Source organism: Ascidia mentula, chromosome 9, assembly GCF_947561715.1.
Source record: "Ascidia mentula chromosome 9, kaAscMent1.1, whole genome shotgun sequence".
NCBI lineage: Eukaryota > Metazoa > Chordata > Ascidiacea > Phlebobranchia > Ascidiidae > Ascidia > Ascidia mentula.
This window is the reverse complement of record NC_138574.1, coordinates 8,558,355-8,574,078: the sequence shown is the minus strand read 5'-3', so window position 1 is coordinate 8,574,078 and position 15,724 is coordinate 8,558,355. Positions and strand designations below refer to the sequence as shown.

The 15,724-nt window shown below is 36.8% G+C and overlaps 2 protein-coding genes across 3 annotated transcripts; both read left to right on the top strand.

Annotated features, from left to right (window-relative positions):
- On the top strand, window positions 1-10,854 carry LOC145914508 (annexin A6-like). Its single transcript, XM_083002330.1, has 17 exons — window positions 1-142; window positions 346-520; window positions 577-1,014; window positions 1,287-1,454; window positions 1,822-1,916; window positions 2,161-2,295; window positions 2,807-2,956; window positions 3,262-3,432; window positions 4,339-4,527; window positions 4,830-4,948; window positions 8,330-8,427; window positions 8,632-8,726; window positions 9,170-9,304; window positions 9,532-9,681; window positions 9,767-9,937; window positions 10,289-10,477; window positions 10,550-10,854. The coding sequence occupies exons 1-17, from the start codon at window positions 92-94 to the stop codon at window positions 10,667-10,669; spliced, it is 2,649 nt and encodes an 882-aa protein (XP_082858456.1). The 5' UTR covers window positions 1-91; the 3' UTR covers window positions 10,670-10,854.
- A 1,102-nt stretch (window positions 10,855-11,956) lies between these two features.
- On the top strand, window positions 11,957-15,435 carry LOC145914071 (annexin-B12-like). Of its 2 annotated transcripts, none has more exons than XM_083001848.1 (7): window positions 11,957-12,101; window positions 12,233-12,327; window positions 12,463-12,597; window positions 12,906-13,055; window positions 13,923-14,093; window positions 14,587-14,775; window positions 14,966-15,435. In XM_083001848.1, exons 1-7 carry the CDS (start codon window positions 11,990-11,992, stop codon window positions 15,089-15,091), a joined length of 978 nt encoding a protein of 325 aa, XP_082857974.1. In that variant the 5' UTR covers window positions 11,957-11,989; the 3' UTR covers window positions 15,092-15,435. The 2 variants fall into 2 exon arrangements, with proteins under 2 accessions (XP_082857974.1, XP_082857975.1); XM_083001849.1 differs by having other exon boundaries at window positions 11,957-12,132.
- Window positions 15,436-15,724: the final 289 nt, after the last annotated feature.

Below are 15,724 nucleotides of genomic sequence, written 5' to 3'. Positions count from 1 at the left end.
AGGGCGGAAGTTGTCACTCATCGCTCATCTTGTGAATTAGATTTTTGTTGTCATTGTGTTGTTTATTGCAAAACATCTGCATTGCAAAAATATGTCGTACGGTTACCCACCGCAAGGAGGACAGGGTTATCCACCTCAACAGGTATGCTATTCAACTTGCACATAAACTAGTTTGATATACAGGTATTTGCATCTTCGTAATATTGTTAATTTTTAGTATGTTTTTTTTTTCACAAGTAAGCCCAGACAAAATATAAAAAACAATTAACTCTTTTCATCCAATTGCACAAAAAATGCTTCTTGATCTAAAATTTACTTGATCTAAAATTTACAGTTCACTTTTAGGGTGGTTATCCTCCTGCAGGTCAGTCCGGTTATCCTCCACAAGGCCAACCTGGAGGATATGGAGCTCCTGGGGCCCCTGGGTATCCACCTCAACAAGGAGGTGGTTATGGACAAGCTCCTGGTGGTTATCCACCTGCCGCTGGAGGATATGGTGGCGGTGCACCCTCTTCTATAGGTAAATAAATCAAACTTCATGGTGTTGATTGCTTGTGTAAGAATATTGTTTTGCAGGGTTTGAAAATGTTGGGTCACAGCCAGGGGGACAACCTCAACCGCCAGCACAAAACTATGGTTATGGGGGTCAACCTCAGGGTTATGGGGCACCACCACAAGCCCCAGGAGGGTACCCTGCTGGCCCTTCACCAGGGAGTTATGGTGCTCCACAACCTGGAGGTTACCCAGCTCCAGGTGGTGCCCCACAACCTGGAGGTTACCCAGCTCCAGGTGGTGCCCCACAACCAGGAGGTTACCCAGCTCCAGGTGGTGCTCCACAGCCTGGAGGTTATCCCGCTCCAGGTGCCCCACAACCTGGGTATGCCCCACAACAACAGTATGGTGCCCCCCCTGCTGGCCAACAACCATATGGCCAGGGCTATGGAGCCCAAGCAAGTGCTCCCCCTGGAATGCCTAGTAGTCAACAAATGTATGGACAACAAACTGTACAACAAAGTGAGTCTTGGTCCCATCTTATTGTTTTTGATTAGTAGCATATATCTTATTATCATAGGATGTTGACTTGTTTTTTTATTCTTGTAATACACTCCCAAATCCATGAAGTCGATTGTACAGCAGTAAATCAGTTGTTATAACTTTAAAAACTGTAATAATGTAACAGCAAGTCACTGTTCCATGTCTTTTATTAAGTAGTGAAAATGTTATAGTATTTAAAGTATGAAATGCTAATACATACATAATGGTGTATTTAACATCATTTTTGGCAGGTTACGCACAACCAGCCCATCACTCACCACAAACAGGTGGGAAGATGTCACATGTCACACAGGGAATGGCTGCCATGAAAATTCAGACCCATGGCACTGTAAAGCCACTGCCAGGCTTTAATGCTGAATCTGATGCCCAGGTGCTTAGAAAAGCAATGAAAGGATTGGGTAAGAGTGTGAATCAATATAACGATATACACTAAACAAACAAACAATTACGTTTAACAAAACTTGCATCTGAAATGTAAATGTACCAGAAATAATACAAATAAATACAAATCGCTGAAGTTGCAGGCAAATTAACTTGTGTATATAGCCTCTTTTTAAATATAATCTTTTTAACACTCCGAACAGTTGTGATCTAAATATACTCTTGGTGATTGATGTGACTTTGTAAACATGTAGGTTGTAAGTCTGGTTTTAAAATAGAGAAATATCAAGAATGACATCATGTCAAACATTATGTTCACGTCTACCCTGTGATATTGGGGCATGTTTGACTATATTTACTCAAGCTTTACAATTTATCTAACAGGTACTGACGAAAAGGCAATCATTAACGTGCTTGGCTATCGCTCCAATCAACAGAGAATGAAGATCAAAGCCCAGTACAAACAAGCATATGGGCGTGTAAGTAACACTATGATGCCAAACTTCTGTCAGTAACTACATCAACATGTCTTTGTAAACCCAAAGTAAACCTTTACTTGACTTGTTCCTAGTAACAAAAATCCATACTTGGTACTATGGTACACAATACTATTTGTAACAAAGTGTTAGTTCTAATATTGATTCTGTTTACTGTTTTGGTTGGGGTTGAAAAATTACATCAATGTTGATCTGCCAATAACTGTTGTCCAATTAACTTTTACAGGACTTAATCAAAGATATCAGGTCTGAAGTGAGTGGGAACTTTGAGGACCTGTTAGTTGCTTTACTTATGTCACCTCGTGAATATGATGCTTATTGTTTGCATGATGCCATGGAAGGTGCTGGAACTACAGAGTCGGTATGTTTATTCATACAATCCTGATTTAGTTTACTTAAATGTTTTAGAAGTCAACCAGTGAGACCCTTGATTGGTATTAGTTTTGTACCTAATTAGAACCCAGGGCCATTCAAGAAGCTTCTAATGCCTATACTGTCGTAAATTAAGGGCTATTAGAACACTGTTCATATGTTTTCTTCCCATCATTTTGTCCATTAAATATATGTTAGTGGATTATGTTAGTCAAAAATTTTTTTTCTATATAGGAAGATTTGCTATCCTGGGTATTCGTTAAATCTTATGTGAAACAAAGTATTTACTCATGCCTTCGTCATAAAAATTGTACACCAACAGTTATATGTGCCAATAGAATCTGCCATTGACCTTTAGTGGCCTGAGAAAGTTTCTTATAGGGAATGACAGGCCTATATTGTTTTTGTCTTTATTTTTTGATAGCAGTATCCTGTATTGGTTTCAAGGCATATCAGGTTTATTGTAGTCTGGTTTGAATTACATCCGCATTTTTGTTTAGACGCTGATCGAAATTTTGGTTTCACGGAGCAATGCCGAAATTAAGGAAATCAAAGAATTGTATCAGAAGAAACACCGAAGGCAGTTGGAGAAAGATCTTATGAGTGAAACTAGTGGACACTTTCGTAAACTTCTTGTGTCACTGAACAATGTATGTAGTTAAAATGTTTGGTTTAGCATTGCTTGTTACGATTTAAGTTAACCTGTACTACAAACAAGTTGCTGTGGTTTTTGAGTAACACATCTTAGATGCATTTCCTTGGTTTTGTCAAGAAGCCCTGTGTGATTTACATGTTTTGCTTGTAGAAATATTTTAACCAAATTCTAGTCCCCGACTGGAAAAGTTATAAAAAATATTTTTCCGTAACGCTATATGACAACACTAATTATTCCAGCACAATTGAAACCCTGTCAATATGCCTTAGCCCTTTACTACTAAAGTTTATCTATTCATAGGCTGGTAGGGATGAATCGTATAATGTGGACATGGGAAAAGCAAAGCAAGATGCCGAGAATCTTTATCGAGCTGGTGAAAAGAAGTGGGGAACAGATGAAGCAGCATTCAACTTAATTATGGCATCCAGAAGTCATGCACAACTCCGGGCAACTTTTGATGAATATTACAAAGTATGTTATTAAGTCTAAAACATGTTGATCAAACCTGAACTTGGTATTTTACAACCCCATTTTCCAATTTCATCCAAAAACCTCAATGCAAAACTTATGTCCTAAGGGGGGTATAAATAATCCAGAAAATACTTGAATATTTTGATAAATGTTACTGTTCGTCAATGTTTTTGTTTTGGTTTTATATTTCCAAAAAAACTTGTTTGCATTAAATGCATTTGTGTGGAAACACCCAACCTTTGTTTGCAACCGAACAATTAGGCGCCATTAGTTTAAAAGGTAAGCCACGTAGCATGCTTCCTGCTTACCAGTTATGTCCTAAAGTCATACTGGGTAAAATATGGCAGAGTGCTTGACGAGTTTTCATAGAATTTGTATGTTTGGTTTTGTGACAGCACCTAATCTTGGTTTAACATTATGAAATATTAATATGGGTTTAAAACCTTCTGTAACTATGTTTGTAGTCACAATTGAAATGGGATAAACACAGGGCAATATATATGTATTATTAATTATTGGTTCCAAGCCTTTTGGAGTTTTTTATGGCATGAAATCTAGAATCCAATTCACAATAAATATAAGAGATAGGGTACTCTATACAAATATGTACAAAAATATATCAACGTTTCTCCATTATGATCCAATATCTTTGTCCAGTGATCAGTGAATAAATATGTTGTTAGTGTTCCCAATTAGAAAAGAATTATCACAAACTCTGAAAAGTACAATTTATTTTTATGATGTACCTTTTTACTAAGTCAGCCTTGTAACTCTGTTTAAAGCTTGTCAGAAATAAAAATTTAACTGCTTGATGTATCCTTGGGCATTGTGAACAACATCTTGGTAGGGAAACCACTGCTTTTACATAGAACATATTAATTAGCTTTACAATTTGTGTTTGCCCAGGTGGCCAAACGTGACATCATCAAGTCCATCCAGAGCGAGTTCTCAGGTGATGTTGAAGATGGAATGTGTGCAGTTGTGGATATTGCAAGAAACCCTCCAGCATACTTTGCCAAACGACTCTATCAGTCGATGAGAGGTGCTGGTACAAATGATAAGATGCTGATTCGTGTTATGACATCAAGAAGCGAGGTGGGAAACTTTGTTTTGTTGGTAATAATGATCTGACAAAATCATGTTAATTGAGAAACTGAGTAGCATCAAATATTGTGTGAAGACAAAACATTTCATGAAAAATTTAGATGGAGTTTATTTATGGGCCTTTTATTACCTACAAATCTATCAACAAAATGTTCTATGTCAGTTTTAAAATTTTGTCAGTGTACCACATACATTACTGTTTCATCAATAAAATACTATGAAAACTGACATGCCTCCTGTACTTTGTAATATGTTCTATGAAAAGCATCACAACATTATTTTTTTAAATGCAGGTGGACATGGTTGAAATTAAACAACAATTTCACACGATGTTCAAGAAGGAACTTGGAAAGTTCATTAGTGACGATACAAGTGGAGATTACAAGAAGCTGCTCTTGGCTTTAGTGGGAAAGTAAATTCTTCTCATTTAGTACCAACGTATAATCACTCTAATGTGTACCTGTTTAATTTTGTTGTGTATATTTGTAATTGCACTATATTCTTGTATGTAGTACCGTCATTATACGTTATATATGTGTATTTGCATGTCTTCTTTTTAAATATTTCTCAAAAATTGGTGCGGAAATTTGGGACACGCATCTAATTTTTGAACAAAGTATGTTGCTGATATTTAACAATTATTGCATAAACATCCTTGCTAAATGATCACCCTAAACCTTACTGCACAAATATTATGATGAATCCATTCACACCAATATTTTGTTCACTTTCATATGTCAGACCAGGGGTGTAAATAGCATTGTGTTATCAGGATGTTTTTTGACAATGCAAGTTTTCTATTCAACAACCTTACAAACAAACCTAATGTACCTGTTTAAAGACTAGTTTGTGCTTCTATAACAAGAAAGCTGATATTTGGTTGCACAGCCATATGCACTTGATTTGAAAACCCTGTGCCTTTTTGTACAACTAAGTTTCATTTAAGTTTTTAATATGGTTAGAAAAAAAATTAATTTGTTGGAAATTTAAGCCAGTGAATAAATGTAAAGAAATTCCTCTTTCTATTGTATGTACCTTGCTAGTTTCCAATTCATTTTAAGATATGCCTCACTTTTTAAACGTCAAACACAACTTCCAAATCAGTCCCTACCCTTAAAGTAACATAGCTTGTGTACAGTCGCTTGCCCTTGCCCGCCTTGTATGTAACATATCTGGTCGCCCAGCGGCTGTCGTGAATTTGGTCTGAAATAAATTCTTGAAATCGTTCAAGCAATATGTGCATGCATTTACAGCGTGAGCGAAATGATTAAATGTATTTGAGGCTCACTTCACAATTAAACAAGAAATAAGGCTCATTTTCCGTTGCAACAAGCCGCGCTGGTCGTGCGTTTTTTAATTAATTTTATTTACGTTATGTTGTAAGTTTTTTAACCTTTTGCAAAAGTGCAAAAAGTTTAAAAATAACTTGCTACCGGTCAAAAGATTTAGTCCTATTCGCAAACTGATTAACCCTGATATGATGGATTATTAATGATGGCGTATGATAAATATGCGCGACATGCGTTTTTTAAAATCGAGACTCTAAATAATTTACAGGTAAGAATAATACCGCTGTTAAGCTTTGTGGGAGCACAAAGAGAAGGAAATTTATAGACGAAAAAGGACCAACAATAATGCTTCAGGTACCGGCACAATAATACTTGGCTGAAAGGTTTGCCAGACCCGCTGCTTTTCTTAGGAAGTGTCAATCAAAGAAACTGCATGCCTGTCACAGACAGGTCATTTCAGCTATTAGCAAAACACCCTTAAGTACCGCCAGCTGTTTAGGGTTAAACTCAGATTGCTACTCCCTTCGAAGGGTTCTAGTCGTCAGTTCTTTAGCTGCCGGGTTGCAGCATTACCGAACTAACAAAATGTATTCTGGTATTTAATTCTGAAAAGTTGGCTCTTGCTGCAATTTCATTTAAGTAGACCACCAGTCTCTCAACAGCTATAGTGCATTAAAAGTATTGTGAATTTTTAGGTCGGCCCAATTTGCAGTTGCGAAACTATTGAACGAGCCTGTAGAAGTCATGATACAAATGAAAAAGTATGCCCTATCCAATAAATCAATTTTTAATCAAATTTTCCCGAACAATGATGAAGAAGGCATTGATCCCGAACAATGGCGATATATAGGGGTCAGTTGATCAATTTGTTTATGGATTGAAAAAACTTTCAGATTATGCAATGCTTTGATATATGGTGTGTTGCATGAAGGTGACAGCTTGCGTTGAAAGTGGAGTTTCTTTGAACAATAACATTCTGCTTTTAGGCATATTTACAAATTTTGAAAGTGATTAATCTTTTTACATAACATAAATATTATTGCCGAGCTTTGTGTACGATTCCCGCAGTCATGAGTTAACGCATGCGACTTGCATTGAGTCATTATCCGTGCATGGTGCAAGTCGGTTCAGTAAACATGTCTTTTTGAAGCAGTGGTTGATATGCCAAATAATCCATTGCATCACTTGGAAAGTGTCAAAAAAGTTAATTAATACTTTATTACGGGAATTCCATCCTTTTTGATGATTAAAATTGGTTTGAAAGGTTAAAATGCGAAAAATATTGAGCTGGGTAACGTAGAAATGTATCGGAAGGAAACAAGGGTTAAATGCTATAAATCGAAAAAAAAAATTATTAAAAAAAACTTTGAAAAGTGATGACACGCAAAACTAGAAAACATGATAGTTGATAATCTTCAAAATGAAAAGTTTGCGAATGGAAAACGAACTGTTTTCGCGCGTGCTCAAAACCAGGGACATTCCATCGTGATATGTTCGCAACAAATTGCACAGCGTTGGGTTTCCCAAAACAAACCCATCCAACACAATTCACTGTCGTTGTTAAATGTCACCATGCACGGTACATGGCACACCCAGTCGTGGAAAGTACGCAATTATGTAAAAGTTGATTTTCATCGTGAAATGATTCAACTTCTTTACTAACACAGGTATATATAAATTCCAGGCTTTTGGTGTTTGAAAAGCATTGGTGGCATTACGAGTGAGCATCTTGTTAACTTTAGTGCAAGAAATTTGCGTTTTTTGAATCAGGTTCTGTTGTTGTCCAATTGAATAATGTTTGTATTAATCTTAGTGACTGATCACAGTGCCTTAAGATAGCATACACACAATTACTCATTCTGTTATTTATTGCAACGTCACACATAGCACGTCGCACGAGACAGGAAATTTGTAATGTTTTCTGACATTGCTGGTAAGAAGCAGACCCTTGTTCCAAGCCTAATGTAAAATTGAAAACAAGGTGTACTGGGTTTAAATATGTTACTTTATTTCAAGCCCAATGTGAAATAGAAAACAAGGTGTGCTGAGTTTAAATATGTAACTTTATTTCAAGCCCAATGTGAAATAGAAAACAAGGTGTGCTGAGTTTAAACATGTAGCTTTGTTTACAATCTTCTGTTTATGTCTGTTAGCTCTGGATGCAATGACAAGCTTGCATATTTGGTTAATGTATATATAGCATTAGGATCTCGGCAGGCAATACATTATTACGATACCGGTTACGTTCCTGTCCTATATATTTTAGGTAACTTTGGCACGATGGATCAGCTGTCATAACGTATACTGCCTTCATAACATGTTTGGCGCTTAAGCCCGGCGAGTAATAGCACGCAGGCACGTAGTTTTCAACAAACAGAAGTTTGTATTGAATAGCGCAACGCCTAATTGATTGTTTTTGTGTTTCCTGTTTGACGCAGTTTTAGAAAGGCTGTAGCTGTTTTTAACGCTCAAATACTTTGATTACTAACTATGGCTCAACAAAGCACCACCGGTTACACCAATTTTGGAACTGTGAGGCCTGTGCTCAACTTTAATCCAGAAGATGCGGCAAAAGCTCTTAGGAACGCCATGAAAGGACTTGGTAAGTTAGTGCCCAAGTATAAATTAAACAACAACTATGTGTCACAGTTAATTTGTGCATTTACCAATTAAATTTGGTGTTTTTTTTTGTTACCAACTCGTATGTGGCTAATGGTAATGAATCATAGTGCATACTTTATAGAAAATTATGGATTTTCACATTTCAAGATCTAATGACTTAAAAATACTTTTGCTATAATTGCAGGTACCGACGAATGTGTCATCATTGATGTGATTGGGTCTGCCAACAATCAGCAGAGACAAGATATCAAGTCGTCGTACAAGCAGCAATTCGGAAGAGTAATATACACTTGTTTTTAATATTTTTGAGCCAAAAAGTGGAGGCAGGAATTTGTTTATTCCAAAACGAAACATTTAAATTTCGTAAAGTTCGTCGGCCACAAGGGGAGACAGGAAGGAAGTGTGTTTGCATTTCGTGCTTAAGCTAAATAGCCGCGTGAATATGCGCAAACTATCGGCAACCTTCGTAACCGCGCATTCACTTTCCTGTGGATCCCGATATGCAAAACATAAAATGCATAATAAGGGGAAATATTCTTCGTTATTGATTATTGCAAAACAAGCAAAAACGACTTTACAATGAAGGGCTGTTATTCAAAAAGATCAAGAGTGTATAAAGTATACGAACAAAAAAGTATTGTCACAAAGAAAAGGTTGTTTTAATCAAAAATTAGACAACCCGTGACAACACAAGTTGGTACCGTTGCTTTTTATTTTCATAGGATTTAGAGGATGGAATCAAGGGAGAACTAAGCGGTCATTTTGAGGACGTGGTGAGAGGTCTTCTGATGGAACCACGTGTTTATGATGCTTACTGTCTGCACAAGGCCATGAGTGGTATCGGGACCACAGAATCGGTATGTCTGTGTAATATTTTCAAAAACCCGCCGTAACTTCAGGTGGGCGCAGTCAAGCGTATCAGATCAATTAGTAATTTTCGGATATATTGTTTTGTTTGTCGCAAGGTTTTGACAGAGGATATTACTGATAACCAAACTGTCAAAATTTTATTCAACAAAATACACATGGACAATTCAAGAAAAAATATATTTAAAACTATACTGAGGAAATTGCATTTGGTCAGGTCCTGATTGAGATCCTGGTAACTCGCACAAATGAACAAATCGCCTGCATCAAGGAGATTTACAAATCAAAGTACCGGAATGACTTGGAACATGACATCAAAGGAGACACTAGTGGGCATTTCCAAAAACTACTTGTCTCTCTCGTTAACGTAAGCAAACAATGCTGTGTTTAAAAAAAAACTATTATGTGCTTTGGTTTTCTGAAATTTTTATTCCTCTCATGGGTTTACTTAGGCTTCTAGAGAGGAAGGCAATCGCGTTGACATGGCGAAAGTTTGCCGAGATGCTGAAGAACTCAAAAACGCTGGAGTAAAGCAATGGGGAACAGACGAAGAAGTATTCAACAGCGTGATGGCGCTACGGAGCTATGCTCACCTGTGTGCTGTGTTTGAACACTATCAAAAGGCAAGTCAATAAAATGTGCCTTTAATGTCGTCTGTCAACAAGTATAACACGCAGAAGATCAAACAAATAAATTAGGCAAATTAAAAATGGTCAAACCAAAGAGTAAAATAGGTTTATTTGATTATAGTGAGCTGGAGATGGGGCCACAAATGGTTTTATTGTTTTTAAACTGCGTTTATTGCTGTCCGAAGTAACTTAAAATTAACCAAATAAAATAACACAAAACTTCTCCTTCGAATGTTCTGTTTAACATTTGTCGAACAACGCCTGTTTATGTGCTATAGCGTATTGTCACATACGCTACCAAATCATTCGTCCACTAAATGAAGTAAAGTCAGCGTATTTGTATAGATTTCAGGAGAAGACATTGTTAAGAGCATCAGGGGCGAATTCTCAGGTGATATAGAGGACGGTCTTGTGGCAATTGTGGAAGTGGTGAGAAGTCCAGCCGAATATTTTGCCAAGAAACTTTACAAAGCTATGAAGGGATTGGGAACCAAAGATCAGGATTTGGTTAGAATCATCGTCTCACGTTCAGAGGTACGATTACATCAATGGACATTCATATATTAGTCGGTTAATCACATGTACGTATTGAATTATTTATTGCAGGTTGACCTTGGAAACATCAAAGTAGCCTTCAAAGGCAACTACAGTGCTGAGCTGGGTGCCTTTATTAAAGACGACACAAGTGGAGATTATTGTAAAATGCTCATGAAAATTGTCAACTAACCAGACCTTTAAAGCACTAACTTTGTAATCAACTTTGTATAATGTAAGACTTAGAATCAACTATATCACAGGAAGTTTAATCGCCGGGACATCTATATATGTTTGTCCATGTATGTGTTTTGTTTCATCGAAAATCATCGCCAATTCTGTATTCAATGATTAAAAGATTAAAAGATTCAATGCAAAATTCTGTGTTGTCAGAGACAGATTCGATTACTCATTGCTGCAAAACTTTGCTTTCAAGATTTTTAGTCATGACCTCTTTCGACATTTGACAAGTCACGACTTTTGAACTCGAAACTAGAGTGTTGCAATTACCTCACTGCACAGTTTAATGTAACAATATTGTATAATGTCAAAATAAAACTGTTATGTACTCTCATTCACGACAAAGGTAACAGTTAAAAAAGGGTGTAGCGGCTCATTTGCTGATTGATTAGAGGAAACAGTCGTCTGTTTAAATGCATCAGCAGGCCAGGCACAAGAATTGCTACTGGGTAGTTTGTTTGCGTAACGTGCAGTATATTGTTGCTCGAACATTTATGGTAGATTTTCGCGGTAGTGCAGCGGACAATTGCTGAGGATGTGGTTATATTAGCTGCCAGTTCCAGCAGAACACGTGCGGAAGTTTCAGTTTTATTTAAAATATGCTTCATAGGACGTTAGTTGCACTATTGTGCGATACAAAATGTTAGCAAACATTGTCAAGGCGCGAGCAAGGAAAGAACTTTTATTGTAAGCTTCAGTCCCTTTAGTCTACTCAATTAGGAAACATGCCTTATGTTGCAAACTCTGTTCAATATTGCAATTAACTTTTCCTACTCAGTTAAACCCACAATTCACAACAAAGAAATGAAGGTTCTAAACAAGGTGACCTCACAAACCAAGGGTCATTGTTGTGTGTCGACAGGTCCCTTGTACAGTTTTTGATTGTCACTTCCCAACGTTCATCGGTGTTGTTCAACAGCTTATAGAACACGTCTATGTTTACGTTAACAGCCAAGTCATGTTAGCCAGCTACAGTGCGTAAATGTCAGTATGTGTTTACTAAGACTTAATGGCACACAGCAATGCACACACACTTTTGCAACGCAAAAAAGTGAAAAGCAGCTGTAAAGTCAAAAACGGCAATTACTCACAGTTGCGGCAAATGTATTGCACTGAATAGCGTTTTTATCGTGGTAAAATGTACTCGTTATGAGGCTCATAAAGGGGCATCATAAAACTTCTGGGCAACTACTTGATGAATACTTCGGTGAGCTGGAGCTGTGTGCATTTTCAGACGTTCTGTATTATGTAAACATTTTGCTCTATGACGTAATGTACTTCGACAAATCTGACAAGGAGCCTGTTCTTCGTGGTACCATCAAACCAGACACACATTTTTGCGTGGAAGATGAAGCAAGGGCACTCAGGCTTTCTGCAAAGGAAAGTAAGGCCTTTGCTACACTCACGTCAACAACGTAAATTCAAATGGAGAATCTTGTAAAGCTAAGAATGGTTTCTAGTTTTGACAATAAAACAACTATCAAGTTCTTGTCTAAATTTATTTCATTTTTGCAGATCCAGACACTAACGTCATTACGGACATACTTGCTAGATCTGTAAACGAAAAACGCCAACAGATAAAATGCCACTACAAGCAAGCCTACGGACGCGTAAGCAATGCTTGTCTGAGTAAAATACACTTTCGTAATTACTTGCATTGACCATACACTACTTTTGTGCGTAAGAACATCATTTTGTGACAAAAAAGACTCATTCTAAAGTTCTTTCGATTTACCTTATTTCAGGACCTCGACGAAGACTTTAAAAAATGTTTGTCTGGAAATTTTGAGATTTTGGTTAGAGCTTTGCTAATGAAACCAAGCGAGCTGGACGCCTACTGCTTGCACAAGGCCATGATTGGTTTGGGAACAACTGAGTCAGTAAGTTTTCTTACAAAACAATGTTCGCCAAATGCATCTTTTTTTCCTTTTTTTAATTTTGGCGTGGTTAATATCAGCAATTTTCTAGATTGTGTTTGTCTGATAACAGCAATAAAAATGCGTTTCTCTAGTTGCCACTTCGTTGCTCCAGTTTCACTGCATTTAAGCCTATTTGTTTGGTAAAACTTCGCGAAAGCCTATTGCAACCTGCAGAAATGGGAATTCCCCAAATTGGACACATGTTTTTGCTTCTATGTTTTTCGGCTACGTCTTTGACCAGAAGCTTGAAGACTATTGTATTTTCTCAGGTTCTCATCGAGATTTTGGTCACCCGCAGTAATAGTGACATAATTGAAATAAAGAAGGCGTACAAAGAAAAGTATGGAAACGAGTTGGAAGAAGATATAAAGTCTGATACCAGCGGCGATTTTAGGCACCTATTGGTGGCTCTTGCAAATGTGAGCATCTGAAAAATCCTATTATTTTGCCTTTTAACCTTACTAAAGAGCCTAGAACTGTTTTTGCATTAATAGCGTAAAAGAGGTCAAACGCCGGATGCGTTTGCGTGGCTGTGCACAACGCACTTACGCAAAGTTGGGTTTTTTAAGCGCAAGGAAACCTAATGTAGACGTATTTTCACCGTCCGGTCGTCTAACTTGTGGAAAGTAGTATAACCATCGAAATAAAGTTTTGATAGAACAACAGTTTGATGATTTATAGCACTGAAGACGTTTGCTTTCTAAACAATTCCTCAAACCTTGCACCTTTTACAAGTATACGGCAACTTGGAAAGTAAGAAGGTGCTTTGGCATCTTTGTTTTAATCATTTGATTTTTTTTTGAATTTTTTGAAACTGCCCGCATGCATTGCCTATTAGCTACACTAATTATCTCCAGTCCTTTCAACCATAATGCAGCAAACCTATCAATTTCCCGATGTGAAAATTGACAAATAATGTTATCAGCCATTCATCATGATCTATTGATAATTGTATTGACAAAAGGGCAGTTACAATCCAAAACTTAATGTATTAATTGATTATTTTAAGTCAATCTATGATATTCTGAGGATCGATACTACCAAGCATATAGTTTATGGGTAAACACGATTGTCAAAGTTGACCAACAAGTATTTTCCGAATTAACTATGGCCACATACCAACAATCTTATGTAGGACCTTTGAAAATAACTGCTTCATTTTCAGGCAGTTCATATTAATGGAGTATTGCTGTATTCAATGGCATGTTGTTCAACGAATTGAATTTATAACTGGTAGATGTTCAAACAAAGTTAATGTTCTGGGATTTCGCATCATTATATTTCAGGGAAAGAGGAAAGAAGATACAGAAGTCGATTTGACAAAAGCTGTGAAAGACGCCGAACTTCTTGTTCGAGCTGGGATTTCGAAATACGGTACAGACGAGGAAACTTTTGCCTCCATTATGGCTTCTCAGTCGTTTACCCAGCTGAAGGCCGTTTTCCATGCGTTTGAAAAGGTGCAATAATGTTTCAATGGCTACTTAGGTTTGAAAGAGAGTATCTTTCCTGGGAAGAAACATACGGATAACTGACGTGACTTTTAAGCCAAGGGTGTAAAACTGGACGCTGGTGGGCAAAATCCGGTTTGCCTTACCGTTATGTGACCCGCAAAATGTTGATTTTGCCGTGGCAATTATATCTAGACATTAACAAAGTGATTACTTTTGAACTGCGAAAAAATGTTATGTTGGCCAACTCAATAAATCTGGTCCGCATCACAAACCTCCTGTTTTATTCCATATAACTTATTGGCAGGGGTGATCGTATTCCTTTTTCAATCATATGTTAGCGTACACGAGCTAGTCGCGTAACAATGTATAAGTTCATTATATATCGCAGCATAAACAGGTATATGGAATTTGTTAAGATGCGACAGTCGTCTTTATTTTCGGTTCGGATCAATGGCAACCCTGCGTATAAACAATTTAGACTTGAGTCTTTGTATTACAGCTTGCGAACAAAGATATTCGGACTGTGATTAAGACTGAGTTTGCTGGGGATGCTGGAGAATGTTTGATGGCAATAGTGGATGTAGTCAGAGACAGAAACGCTTACTTCGCGTCTCGACTTCAAAGCGCTCTTAAGGGACTGGCGAGGAATGATATCCGAATCTCCAGAATTGTTGTATCAAGATCTGAGGTTTCTGTTTTTCTCGAGCATCAATTATGGATAAAATTAGAAGCAATTGTTTAACTCGATAATTTGAATTTTTTGTTTAACTTGTTTATAAAAGTATGGGCTAAAACTTGAACAAATTAAAAAATATAAGGAATTTAATAATAATGATTTTGTTTTCCAGCCATCTTTACGTGTGTTGATGTTGTTTTAGATTGACCTTTTCAACATCAAGAGGGCTTTTTTCCAACTTACCAACAAAGCTTTGGTTGATGTTCTGGAAGCACAAATTTCAAGCGATGCCAAGTTCAAAAAACTTCTCTTGGCGATTATAGGTTAAAGAAAAATAATTGTGACTCGAAAGACTTTCACTTTAGGAAAACAAAACACACAATGCATTTTTTATTATTTTTAAATAGTTAATAATGTGCAAATAGCCCAGTTTGATGACTGATTCATGACTTTTGTGCAATTATTGACTTTTGGCCTTTAAACAAAGCAGCAGAACCGTAATTAATTGAAATGTTAAAAACGTTCAGTTGTTTGGTGTCCCCTGTTCAGTTGTAACAAATCGCCCGGCATGAGTTTTAAACGAACGATTGCTTCCAAAATATTATTAGGCCTCGTCATGGTCAATTGTCTAAAGAATCTACAGTGGATTTTGTTGAGAAAGATATCTGATTCAATCTTCAATCTTGTTATATTTTTACTTATTGTGATATCATCACAATTTGTAAATAAGTTTTTAATATTCGGAGTTGGTTTGCTGACGTTTTTTGGTTTATGTATATTAAATTCGAGTACTATTTTTATTACGATTATTTTTATTTTCTTCAGCATATTCAATATTTTAAAAATAATTTTGTATAAAAAATGAAAGTTAACAGAGCAATGGAGAATTAGAAATCTCAAAAAGCATTCGCTGTCCCTCAAACATTTCTAAGTTATGGTTAAAATTCCGTTGTATATGCAA